The sequence below is a fragment of the Zingiber officinale genome, chromosome 5B (assembly GCF_018446385.1).
Source record: "Zingiber officinale cultivar Zhangliang chromosome 5B, Zo_v1.1, whole genome shotgun sequence".
Classification (NCBI taxonomy): Eukaryota; Viridiplantae; Streptophyta; class Magnoliopsida; order Zingiberales; family Zingiberaceae; genus Zingiber; species Zingiber officinale.
Genome location: NC_055995.1, coordinates 88830482 through 88842953, shown reverse-complemented (window position 1 = coordinate 88842953; position 12472 = coordinate 88830482). Strand labels below are relative to the sequence as shown.

Here is a 12472-nt window from a genome sequence, read left to right as displayed (position 1 = left end):
ATTGTTTGTAGCTTTATAATCCAGCCGGACGGATAAGTGCATCTTTTCTTCTTGGGGAGAGAGCAGCAATACTCCAATCCCGCTTTCGAGCCGAGTGGACGATCCATCCACATATATTCTCCACATAGCTTCTGTCTCTGGATTCTGCACCTCAGTCACAAAATCCGCTAAGGACTGCGCTTTAATTGCCGAGCGGGGTTGATATTGAATGTCGAATTCACTTAACTCCGTTGTCCACTTAATAAGTCGTCCGGACGCTTCTGGATTCAATAATACTCGTCCGAGCGGACTATTAGTTTTGACAATGATGGTATGCGCCAGGAATTATGGACGGAAGCGCCGAGCGGCGAGGACCAGAGCGAAGGTCAACTTCTCGAGCCCAGTATAGCGAGATTCAGCATCTTTTAAAATATGGCTCAGAAAATATACAGGCTCTTCTCCGCTCGCCCTCACTAATGCCGAGTCGATTGCTTGCTTATTCGAAGATAAATAGATACAAAGAGGCTCACCTACGGTTGGCTTGGCTAGCACAGGCAAAGAATTCAGATATGCCTTCAGTTCTTCAAACGCCCGATCGCATTCCTCGTCCCAGTGAAATTTAGTGGCCTTGCGCAATATTTTGAAAAAGGGCAGGCTTCGGTCAGCGATCTTAGAGATGAATCTGGACAGAGCAGTTATCCGACCGGTCAGACGCTGCACTTCCTTCAGATTTCTTGGAGGCGGCATATCTTGTAGAGCTTTCACCTTGCTGGGATTTGCTTCGATACCCCGCTCGGTCACAATGTAACCCAAAAAATGCCCTCCTTTTGCTCTGAACAGACACTTCTGGGGGTTTAGCTTGACTCCATATTTTCGTAGCGTTCGGAAAGTTTCCTCCATGTCTTCGAAGAGATCGGCCGCTCGGACGGACTTGATGAGAATGTCGTCCACGTATACTTCCAGATTTCACCCGATCTGCTCTTTGAATACTTTGTTCATCAAACGCTGATAAGTGGCTCCTGCGTTCTTTAGTCCGAACGGCATCACATTGTAGCAGTAGGTGTCGTCGGCTGTAACAAAGCTGACTTTTTCTTGATCTTCTGGGGCGAGCGGCACTTGATGATATCCTTGGTAAGCGTCGAGCATACATATCAATTCGCAGCCAGCTATGGAGTCCACCAATTGATCGATCCGGGGCAAAGGATAAAAATCTTTCGGGCAAGCTTTGTTGAGATCCCGAAAATCTATGCACACTCTCCACTTGTTGCCCGGCTTGGAGACTAACACTACGTTCGCCAGCCAGCTCGGGAACTGAACCTCGCGTATATGGCCGGCCTCCAGAAGCTTCTCAACCTCCGCCCGGATGATGGCATTCTGTTCAGCACTGAAATCCCTTTTTCTCTGCTTCACTGGCCGAGCGTCCGGTCGGACATGTAGCTCGTGTTGTGCTATGCTCGGCGAAATCCCGGGCAGCTCGTGCGTCGACCAGACGAAGACATCACAGTTTCTCTGGAGGCATTTGATCACTTCCTGTTTATGGCTTGCCTCCAAATCGGCCGCAACAAACGTTGTGGCCTCCGATCGGGTAGGGTGAATCTGCACTTCCTCTTTTTATTCATAAACTAAAGAGAGAGGTTTTTCAGTTATAGCGTTCACCTCGATCCGTGGCGACTTCCGAGCGGAATTTGCTTCTGCTCGGACCATCTCGACGTAGCATCGCCGAGCTGCTAGTTGATCTCCCTGTACTTCTCCCACTTTGTCCTCGACGGGGAACTTGATCTTCTGGTGGAAGGTGGAGACGGCCGCTCGGAACTCGCTGAGCTTCGGTCGTCCCAAAATGACGTTGTATGACGAGGGAGAGTCGACCACCACGAAGTTTGCTGTCCGCGTCCTCCTGAGCGGCTTTTCTCCCAGCGAGATAGCCAGTCAGATCTGTCCGACCGGCTGAACTTCGTTACCCGTAAACCCGTAGAGGGGGGTCGTCATGGGCAGCAGTTCAGCTCGGTCGATTTGCAGTTGATCGAATGTCTTTTTGAATATGATATTGACCGAGCTTCCTATGTCAATAAAAACGTGGTGAATAGTATAATTGGCTATTACCGCTTTGATGAGAAGAGCATCGTCGTGGGGGACTTCAACTCCTTCCAAGTCTCGAGGCCCGAAACTGATTTCGGGTCCACTTGCTCGTTCCTGGCTGCAGCCGACAGCATGGATCTGGAGCTGTCGGACGCTCGCCTTCCTTGATCGGTTAGAGTCGCCTCCGGTCAGCCCGCCAGCAATAATGTTGATCTCGCCTCGGGAAGTATTACTTCTATTTCTTCTTCCTGAGCGGACGGTCGGGACCGTTCTCTAGACATTCGACGATTCTCCCGCCTCGGAGAGCGATGCCGATCGGGAGTCTGTTGTTTTCGCCTGTCGGCTTGAGTCCGATCGGCTTCATGAGTTCTCTGTCGCCTATCAGATGAGGGCGATCGTCGACCACCACTCCGGGGAACGGGATGAGCAATCAAGGGAAGACTTCGACAATCCCTTGTGTTGTGCGTATCCGTCCGGTGGAAGGAGCAGAACATTGGGGTCCATTTCTTCTTTGGCTTGGGTCGAGCGGTAGCTACCTCTTGCACGTGGGACCTAACATGGGGGGAGCAGATTGCTTCGGCCCTCGGTCCTCTGGGTGGCTGAGCAGCGTGCGGCTTCCGCTCGGCAGGAGGAGCCCGCTCGGTTGGAGTTTCTTTTTTCCGGGCCGCTTGGGCTTCCTCCACGTTGATGTATTCGTTAGCCCGGTGTAGCATGTGGTCGTAGTCTCGAGGCGGCTTCCGAATGAGTGATCGGAAAAAATCCCCATCCACTAGGCCTTGTGTGAAGGCGTTCATCATGGTCTCCGAGGTGGCCGTTGGAATATCCATGGCCACTCTGTTGAACCGCTGGATGTAGGCTCGGAGCGATTCGCGAGTTTCCTGTTTGATGGCAAACAGGCTGACACTAGTCTTCTGATAGCGCCGACTGCTTGCGAAGTGATGTAGGAAAGCCGTTCGGAAATCTTTGAAGCTTGAGATAGATCCGTCCGGCAATCTTCGAAACCACCGTTGAGCCGATCCAGAGAGGGTGGTGAGGAAAACCCGACACTTCACCCCATCTGTGTATTGATGCAGGGTTGCCGTGTTATCAAACTTGCCCAAATGATCATCCGGGTCGGTGGTTCCATTATATTCGCCGATCGTCGGAGGCACATAGTGCTTGGGCAAAGGGTCTCGTAGAATAGCCTCTGAAAATTGGCGATTGATCCGCTCGGGCGATGCGTCCATTCGGGGGGCTTTCCCTTTTTTGTCGTCTCGTCTTGGCATTTCATCCGAAGAAGATCCTCGATCCCGATTAGTTGCTACGGCTTCAGGGGTGCGGAATAGGGCCCGATGGAATGCAACGGTGGCCTGTGGTGCTTCCGATCGGCCACCAGATGCTGATGTTGCTTGCTGCTCAGGCCGCTCGGCTGGTGCTTTCTGTTTTTGCTCCACAAGCTTGGCGGTCCTCAACTCGATCAGAGCGTCGAGGCGGCCCTCAACTCGATCAGAGCGTCGAGTTCCTCCGTGGAAAGCGTCACCGTGTGCTGTCGTCCAGCCTCGTCCATTGCTTCCGATCGGATGCAGGAGCGTTCCCACAGACAGCGCCAAATTGATCCTGTCCGAAAGCTGAATCAACGGATGCTGGGCACGTGGCGCTCTCCGAGTCGCTGGCGTAGATCTCCGATTGGTCTTACGAAACTCCGACGAACCTGCACAGAAGTCGGGCAGGGAAGGGGTTCCCGGCGGCGACCCTCCGACGCTCAAGTCAGGCAAGCGAACAGTGAAGAATAGGCTCCCAAAGTTGTAGAACGCGTACCTCCGGCGAAGTATAAGGCTCTTTATATAGAGCGGTGAAAGAGCTCACGCACACCTACCGAGGCAAATACGTGTCATTAGTCCATGCCTCGGTATGTGTTTGTAAGAAAGCTTACCTGACACCATACTGCTACAGTCCAGGCACGTCTTCGATGGGACAGCAGAACACCTTTCCGCCAGATTTGGAGTATGGCCTAGTCATAGGACTTGACAGCTATCATAAGATGTTCCTTGTCCTTCCCTCCCTGCTCCATGCCGAGGCGTCCGGCCGGCCGGCACTCATCTCACGTCCGGCCCTCCATATGCATCGGTATGCTGGGGAGATCCTAGGTAAGGTGATATGGGGGGACTACTAGCAGTATGTTACCTTATGTCTACGGCTGAGCATGACTTCCGCTCGGCTCTTCGTTACTATTCAATTGAGCGCCGGAACCCCGACTTCTGTCGGGGCACCTTTTGCCATCGGTTATTCACCGGTCGGCCGGCCGGGAGGTCGGCCCATCCTTCTCCGGTCGGCGACCGGCCCGCCCTTCTCCGGTCGGCCACCTGGCCCTTTGACTTCCACGTGGCATTGACCCCTCAGAATGGGGGTCCCCTGTTCTAACCGCCGGATCAATATCAATTATTTAAGGATAATAGGTCTGGTAGAAGGGTAGATCAGGACATCTAGTTCCTACTACTAAAAAAATTTTGTTGTTAAAAGATTGATGTAGGTCTTTTGTAGAAAACCTAGGGTCCTGGCTAGGGTTAGAGGAGCTAGCCTCTTTGTTGGGCAAGTTTATGAAGTTTTTTGCTACAATAAATTCAATAAAAAGTATAAATAGCATAAAAGAAAAGTAGATACTTGTAAACCATACTGAGGCATGATTCAAATCCGAGGTTGGCTTCAAGCAACAATCAGAATGAAAGAGCAGAAGTCAGAAAGATGAGATTTGGATGAAACAAGCTCTCTGCCCGAGTCTCGTATATATAGAGTATGTTCGGTCGACCAATTCCTTAAAATCACCGATTTATCAACCAATAGGAAGAAGCCAATTGGTTTTTGGATGACCAAACCGAGTTTTTGTTCGAATGATAAATTGATCATAGGTAGATATTTGCACAGTAGATGACATTGAATTAAAGTGTTCGGTCGACTAAACTAGGTGTTTGGTCGACTGAATAATTGAAGATAGGTTTCAGCGATTAACTGATATTTTTGGTTAACTGGACTAATTTTTCAGTCGACCGAACAAATAATTGCTCCACTTAATCGATTCAGAGTGTAGTTCAGAGTAAACGTAGTGTATGGTCTACCTAACAAGTCATTCGGTCGATCGAACCTTTTTTTAATTATTGTTATTAATTTAAATTTATTTAAAGTTAAGATAGTGGAAAGTAATTGTGTTCATTAAGTAATTAGTATTAAGTTTTAAGTTATACTTTAATTTGAGCTTTAAATTAAGTTTTTAATAATTCAGTTTTGAAATTTTAATTAAGTTTAAGTACTAATATTTTAAGTAAGTTTACTTTTAATTTAAGTTAAGCTTAGTTTTAATTAATAATTTTAATAAGTTAAGTTTTAATTTAAGTTTAAATTGATTAAGTTTTAAGTTAAGTTTAAATTTAATTTAGTTTTAAATTTAATTTAATCTTAATTTAATTTTAATTTAGTTTAATTTGAATTTAGTTAAGTTGAGTTTAATTTTAAATTAAGTTTAGTTTAATTTTTAAATTAGTTTTAATTTAATTAAGTTTAGTTTAATTTTAATATAGTCTAAATTTAATTTTAAGTTTAAATTAATTTTTAATTTAATTAAGTTTAGTTTAATTTTGATTTAAGTTTAGTAAAAATTTAATTTAATTTAAATTTAATTTTAAGTTTAGTTTTAATTTAATTAACTTTAGTTTAATTAGTTTAAATTTAATTAAGTTTAGTTTAATTTTAATTTAGTTTTAGTTTAATTTTAATTAAGTTTAGTTTATATTTAATTTAAATTTTTAATTAATTTTAATTTAATTTAATTTTTATTTTAAATTTAATTAATTTTAATTTAGTTTGAATTTAATTTAATTTTAATTTTAAATTTAGTTTAGTTTAGTTTAGATTTTGTTGGTGCAATATTCCCTAGGTCAAGATTGACCTGGTTGACTAAGCTTGAGATGGCTCAAGCTTAAGTCTTGATGTTTGAGTTTCGATATTTGATAATACATGGAGGCTGACAATACATGAAGATTGCAGGTACAATCGTTCATTTGGGGAGATTGTTGGTACAATTCTCCTCTGGTCAAGGTTGACCAGTTAGATGTGAAGAAGAGTCAGGTAGGTCAAAACTGACTGGATACTTGATTGAAAAATCCTTGTGAGTGAAGCCAGGTAAAAGACCTAGTAAGTGAAGCTAGGCAGAGGAGAAGTCCTGGTGAGTGAAGTCAAGTAGATGGAAAGTCCTGGTGAGTGAAGTCAAGTAGATGGAAAGTCCTGGTGAGTGAAGCCAAGCAATTGGGAAATCCTGGTGAGTGAAGCCAGGTGAAAGACCTAGTGAGTGAAGCTAGATAGTATGAAAATCCTAGTGAGTGAAGCTAGGTGAAAATCCTGGTGAGTGAAGCCAGGCAGATGGGAAACCCTAGTGAGTGAAGCTAGGTGAAAGTCTTGGTGAGTGAAGCCAAGCAGATGGGAAGTTCTAGTGAATGAAGCTAGGCAGAAAGGAAGTCCTGGTGAGTGAAGCCAGGCACGTGGAAATCCAGGTGCGTCAAAGTTGACCAGACACCTGGTATTGAGAAGTCCAAGTAGGTCAAAGGGTTGACCGGATACTTGGCACAAGGAGAAAAGTCTAAGTGGGTCAAAGGGATTGACCAGACATTTAGTGAGGAAATCCTAGCAGGTCGAGGGTGATCGGATGCTAGGCATGATGTCCCAATAGGTCATGGTTGACCGGATGTTGGTTTTAGGGACTTTGGATTTGATTTGACAAATCACTAATGGGCCAAATCGATCAACCGATCGATTGACTCATGTCCAATCAATCGATTGATCAATTGGGTGAGGTGCCGCGACAAAAGCTTCTCCCAATTGATTCACTGATCGATTGGGGGAGCGTCGCGATCGGACAGAAGCTACTCCCAATCGATCGGGCGATTGATTGAGAGACTGGAATCGCGCGAGGGTTAGTGAATCGATCGGGTAATCGATTCAAGCGAGTTCCAGAGAGCACAGAGGCGCTCTGGATCGATCAACCGATCGATCCAAAGTCTTCCCAATCGATTGAGAGCAATTCAATCAATTGGGATCCGACCGTTGGCGCAGATTATATCCGTTGACGAGCGTTCTTCTTCGCACGGCTTACACGGCTACAGCTGCGATTCTTCTCCGATCTTCACAACACTTTCTTCACTCTCACAGCCAGATCTTGAAGGCTCTTGGAGACAAGTGTAGATACACTTCCAAGGTTCAAGAGGCAACAACAAGCAACAAGTAAGCAAGAAGGAGTTTTTATTTGCATATTTTATATTTTCTTCTTACGTGAGTTGTATTTGTTGTGTGGGTTTGTACAAGGCTTCTCCGCCTTTGGTAGTTACCGTAAAGGAGTGTTTTCATAATGGAGAGTGTGTATCGTGTGTGGATCCTTGGATTAGTCACCTCTTTTTGAGGTAGATACCAAGTAAATTCTTCGTATTAGCGTTGTATTTTTATTTCTTGTATTTTCCGCTGCCTATCATCACCAAGAAGCAAGCAACGACGAGCACGACGAGCTATTCACCCCCCCCCCCCCCCCTCTAGCACATTTCGATCCTAACAAGTGGTATCAGAGCGAGGTCGCTCTTCATCGGAATCATCGCCGGAAGGGGCAACAAGGCTAGAGGGTAAAGAAGTTGAAGCAAATTTCATCAAGTAAAAGATTTTATCAAGAGCTCAATTTCAAATGGAATTCGGAGATGGATTAGGATTCGACACGAGGGTGTCTCCATCATTCACTATGACGAGTTTCGATTCTTAGAAATCAAGAATCAAAAATTTCTTGATGATGGAGATAGAGCAATGGTTTGCTCTAATGGAAGGCTTTGAAGCTCCAAGAAATTCAAAAGACAAGATTCTAAAGAGAAGCAAGTGGAGCCAAGAGCAAATTCAAAGGAGCGAGGCAAATTACAAAGTGACCAAGCTATTGGTCAATTTATTGCTAAGCAATATTTTGGCTCAAATTGGAGAGTATAAAGACGTCAAAGAACTTTGGAGCAAATTGACGAAGATTTATGAGATTCCCTCCACTGTGCAAGATCAAAAAGAATCCAAAGAGGGTGACTCAGTGGATCAAGAACAAGAGCAAGAGGACTCCAAAGTTGAAAGATGCTCAACTTCCGAAGAACAAGTCCAATAAGCCTCGTCTTCAAAGGAATACAATTAAAATAGCAAGGAAGGAACATATTCCTTGTTCCATGTAATCACAACTACAATCCACTCACAATTAAAAGTAATCCATCCTCTAATTAAAATAATAAAAAAAAAAAAAGTTATAGCAAGAGATCTGCTCGCGCGCTTCTCTATCCATATTCTCAGTTTTATTTACTTCTGCACTTCGGCCAAGTTAAATGGGTTGGCCCATCCGACCGATACGTTGGCCTGATATGTCTATCGATTTAATAGTTGCATTAGTCTATAAATTTTAAAGCACAGAAATTAGGAACTAAAACATATAATTTATCGGTCCATTACAACCTGTACACGCGTGACAAAATTGCTCGTTGGTTATTGAAGCTTCATTCTGTTTCTTTATTTGGGCCGAGCAGAGACGAATCGCAGACCAAGTTTTGGGCCTTAATTGAGCCACCCTGGGTCCTGTGATGTGATCCCTCGCAAGTCGCAACCACAGAAGACGTCAGCCGAGAAGGAAGAAAGGGAGAGAGATGCCGATGGCTGCAACTCCAACTCTTCGTCCCGTCTCCTTCTCGTTGGCTAACTTGTCTTCTCCCTCTCCCAACATTCGATGTCAAGGAAGAGGAAGAAGAGTGTCAGATAGCGAGGGCGAGGGGCAACTCGCACCTTCCTCTCCTCCATTTCTGAGGCCGCCTGCGAGGATAACGAGCGCGTTCAACCCATTTGTTAAGCACTGCGTCAAGCTCCGGATCAGCTCCTCATACCGTCGCTCCTGCGGTTCCGCCCTCGTCGTCGGCCTCACCCCCATCCTGTAAGACTTGCCTCCGCTCTTGTGCTTTTAGAGTAATTGGAAATCTTAAGTAGCCTACCAGTTTGCACCTATCAATTTTTGGGTTTTTAGTTTTGTCGCAGATATATTGATTTGTTTTTTTTTTTTTTTTTTTTGGTTCTAAACTTGATGGACTTGAACTTTACAACTGAACAAATTGGTATTTTTATTTGAACAAATATATTCAGGGAGATATGCCGGTTTCTGAAACTGAAGCATGAGGATTATTCTTTGGTGGATTGCCTTCTTTTGGTGGATGGTGCAGAAGCCCCTGAAGGATTCCCTTCATCCTCTCCGGTTGTGAATGTGAGCCCTTCCGTAATGAGGAAGGTTTCTGGTATTCAGTCGGTTGATTCGACCGAAGCTATTGCTCTTATGAAGCTCCCTAGAAGTTTCTTAAACCTCGAGGAGAATGATGAAATTAATCAGCATTGCTTTCCTTTGCTTCACCGGCTGTTGGTCCTTGACGGGATCCAGGTACTAAATTTCATTTCTTCCAAGGGTCTACTTGTACCCTACTGATTTTTCTTTTAGTATGATTGGCGAATGTGACACAGTACTCCTTTGACAATAGACTTTGAGGGCTTTATCAGATTTCTTGAAGTTTTTTACTGATCATAGTAGTTTGATTATTTATGCCGATGCTTTTGAACTTAATTGGATTTATATAACTCAAAGAATGTTGTTAATGCTGTAAAAATGAAACCAAACATTGATCCTATAATTTTCTCAATTCTATTTTAATATCATAAATTGACATGACTTAGATAATATTAAAGAGATTGTTCTTCTTGAGATTTTTATTTATTTTCTAGATTGTGACATATAGTTGTAATACATATAGTGACCATAATTTTATATGTTGCACAGTGAAGTTTTAGGAAACACGATTGAGTGTTATCCTTCACCGTTTCCTACTTCTAAAGTTAACTCTTCACTGTATTAATGGGGCTACTCCTATATATGTCAACTACAATCTTAAAAACATAATGACTAATTCCCTATCAATTAAATACATAAAAATAGTCATATCTTAAGATGGATTTTGAACCAACTAATAGTTCTTTCAATATGTTTAATCTCTTAATTCCCAACCTAACATAAGTTTTTTTTTAATGACAGGACCCTGGTAACCTAGGCACTTTACTAAGATCTGCCATGGCTTTCAAATGGGTAGGTTACATGATACGGCAGCTAATCATGATCCCTTATATTCAATATGTTATCCTCCTGTAGTATTTTTGAAATTTTACAATACAAATGCATGAAAAATTCACTCATCTACTTAACACGAAGGGAATTCTATACCATTTTAACTAAAGAACATCATAAATATTTATGATCATCTAAGTTCAAGAATTCTGTTAAGTAAGAACTTTCTTGCAACAAATTGACTTATCTCAAACACAGGATGGTGCCTTTCTGCTTCCTAGCTGCTGTGATCCCTTCAATGAAAAAGCCCTTCGAGCATCCCGTGGAGCTTCCTTTCAACTCCCTCTAGTGTCTGGTTCCTGGTCTCACCTAATAGCTCTAAAGTCTAAACATGATATGAAGCTATTGGCAGGCCACCCCGAGAGTACTGTGAACGGATCCAATGCAACTCGCTCACTATCTCATGAACTTGTGGAGTTGTTGGCAGGTAAACCCCTATGCTTGGTATTAGGCAGTGAAGGGAAGGGTCTCTCTAAGCAAACTGTCCAGACTTGCGAGCTAGTGAGCATACCCATGGCTGGTGGTTTCGAGTCCCTTAATGTTTCAGTCGCCGGAGGAATATTTCTGTTTATGCTACAACCAGAAACACATAGACATGTAAGATAATCATTCTATTGTTAGTATCTACATTTCGTGTTTATTGCTTTTTTTTTCCTCTTCTAATGCTGAATATAATAGAAAAATAAAGTAGCCCCATAATGATAGTTGTGAATGAAGCCAATGCAAATAACCAGCTTAGATAAATAAATTTCTCCTCCAAAGAATGTCTTAAGCAAATAGAATCAATTTGATTTTAAAGAGGCAAATGATAATAATATATAAGGTTTCTTGTGTTGACCTGAGGTGATTAATTGACTCTATGATATGCATTGCGTCCACAGAAGTAACAAGGTTAGCATATTTCAGTGTGCCTGTGTTATTGTTATCATCCTTTTCAATCGTTGTTCTATGCTATCACTCGGTTTGATTAGTGTATCTTCGTATGCTTTGTGTGATTCAGTGCGTGCAGAACCATTGAATATATGCCAAGGAAGAAAATGATACCTTAGCTTGGACCTTTGCAATGCTGGCTGGTAATTTATTTAGGCAGCTCCATTAACTGCTCATATGATCTTCGGTTTGGCATCTAATTGATTCCTTTTATTTGTCGGCGGCTAGCCCGGGACAAAGACGTCGGTGCTCATGGCCCACAGCACGGGTAGATCACCCGGGCTGGCTCCACCACTGTCTCGTTCGCCACTGGTTATGATAATATTAATTGTCAGTCTAATACTATGTTTGGTAGGATGAATAGGTTGATTGAGACGGACTTGATCAAGTGGGTTGACTGAACATATAGATTGATTAAGTTTATAAGCTACATGGGTTATACGGGTTGTCTGATTAAGTGAGCCAAAATGATTGAGCAGGTCAGTGGATAATGGGTTGATTGAATTGGCCAAGACGAACAAGATAAGAGAGTTAGGTAAATGGAGCATAGTTTACCAAGTTAGATACGTCAGGTAAATCGAGTGGGCTAAGTGGAAGTTGGACATATACAACACAATTGAGTATATCCAAAGTCAATTGAACTGTCGTTTAGACTACACTCGAATAAGAATGAATGAATTGCTCAATTGCCATTCCGTCCGCTCTGGTTTTAAATTCTTTTGTTCCTTTGTTTTTTCTTGTCGAACAAACGCGTTATCGTGCCAACAAACGTTGTTTATTTCTAATAAAATTTATTTTATTAGACAAACATGTCTTGTGATTTTTGTTTTCATTTTGCTTTGAAGTATTTGAAAAATATAAAATATAATTATAGAACAAAATAATATTTGGAAAAAAAAATGGTAAGGAAATTGAATTCTCTATCTTGTTTTACATATAATAAACTGATTTTTGCGGTCGTACCACGCTTTAAAAGAAATGTTCGTTTTAAAAATCAAGTGAACGAATTTAACATTGAATAATATTTTTTTCTGAGAACTTTTAATTTTTAAAATAGAATTTATAAGTTATAAATACAAAATAAATATCTTTAGTTGCAAAAAAATCAACTTGGTTTTTAAGTTTTTACAAATAGAATTATAATGCAAAATAAATATTTTTTTAAGGGATTAGGTTTTTCAAAATTTAAATATTCGAATACGTTAAGTTGAAAATACAAAATGAATACATTTAATTTTATAAGAATTTCAAGGAGCACAAAAAAATTATTCTCTAATTTTTTTAAAAAGAAATAATAATAAT

The 12472-nt window shown here is 42.2% G+C and overlaps 1 protein-coding gene across 1 annotated transcript; it reads left to right on the top strand.

The window, feature by feature from the left end:
- Nucleotides 1–8683: 8683 nt before the first annotated feature.
- LOC121984887 (uncharacterized tRNA/rRNA methyltransferase slr1673-like) lies at nt 8684–11815 on the top strand. Its single transcript, XM_042538052.1, has 6 exons — nt 8684–9010; nt 9217–9505; nt 10151–10201; nt 10439–10837; nt 11241–11313; nt 11399–11815. The coding sequence occupies exons 1-5, from the start codon at nt 8730–8732 to the stop codon at nt 11256–11258; spliced, it is 1038 nt and encodes a 345-aa protein (XP_042393986.1). The 5' UTR covers nt 8684–8729; the 3' UTR covers nt 11259–11313; nt 11399–11815.
- The last annotated feature ends 657 nt before the right edge of the window (nt 11816–12472 follow it).